A 467-nucleotide genomic window follows, 5' to 3' on the forward strand; every position below is an offset into this window, starting at 1 on the left:
GCCTATAACGAGCCAAATAGGTGGCCCGGCAAGCTGTGACATCCGCACTGCTAAGCTGCGTCGAAACACCAAGTGAAAAATCAAGTGGTACCTTATAAACAGCGTGCGCTTTGGAGAGAAGGTGAGTCGCGTGGGTAGCAACCTGCTGCTCGCTGACGGAGAAGATCCATCGAAGAATCACCTCCTGACGCATCATGACCGCGGCTGTGCCTGGATGCAAGTTGGCAGTGACTGAGCTGAACGGCTCCACGCCGTGCTGAAAAAAGAAAAAAAACAAAGTTCTTCACTCCGGAACATGCTTACAGTTAACTGACACGGAACGATCGTCGCTCACTCGTATCTGCGCGTTCACCTTGGAAAAACCTGGTCTGGAGTAACGTAGCCCCGCTAGCCTTGTTGCAGGCCCCGAGAAACACACAACGAGTCACTCACTCTCCCGCGGGGCACCTATTTGGCTCGTTATAGGC

The 467-nt window shown here is 53.3% G+C and overlaps 1 protein-coding gene across 1 annotated transcript in view; it reads right to left on the reverse strand.

Moving 5' to 3' along the window:
- CSUI_010331 (uncharacterized protein) overlaps positions 1-467 on the reverse strand; it is a 19,088-nt gene that overhangs the window by 11,831 nt on the left and 6,790 nt on the right. Inside the window, exon 7 of the mRNA XM_068070436.1 lies at positions 92-256. Coding sequence (XP_067917584.1) covers positions 92-256 — 165 coding nt within the window. The remainder of the gene's footprint in view (positions 1-91; positions 257-467) is intronic.

This window comes from Cystoisospora suis (assembly GCF_002600585.1).
Source record: "Cystoisospora suis strain Wien I chromosome Unknown contig_7163, whole genome shotgun sequence".
NCBI classification, from domain to species: Eukaryota; Apicomplexa; class Conoidasida; order Eucoccidiorida; family Sarcocystidae; genus Cystoisospora; species Cystoisospora suis.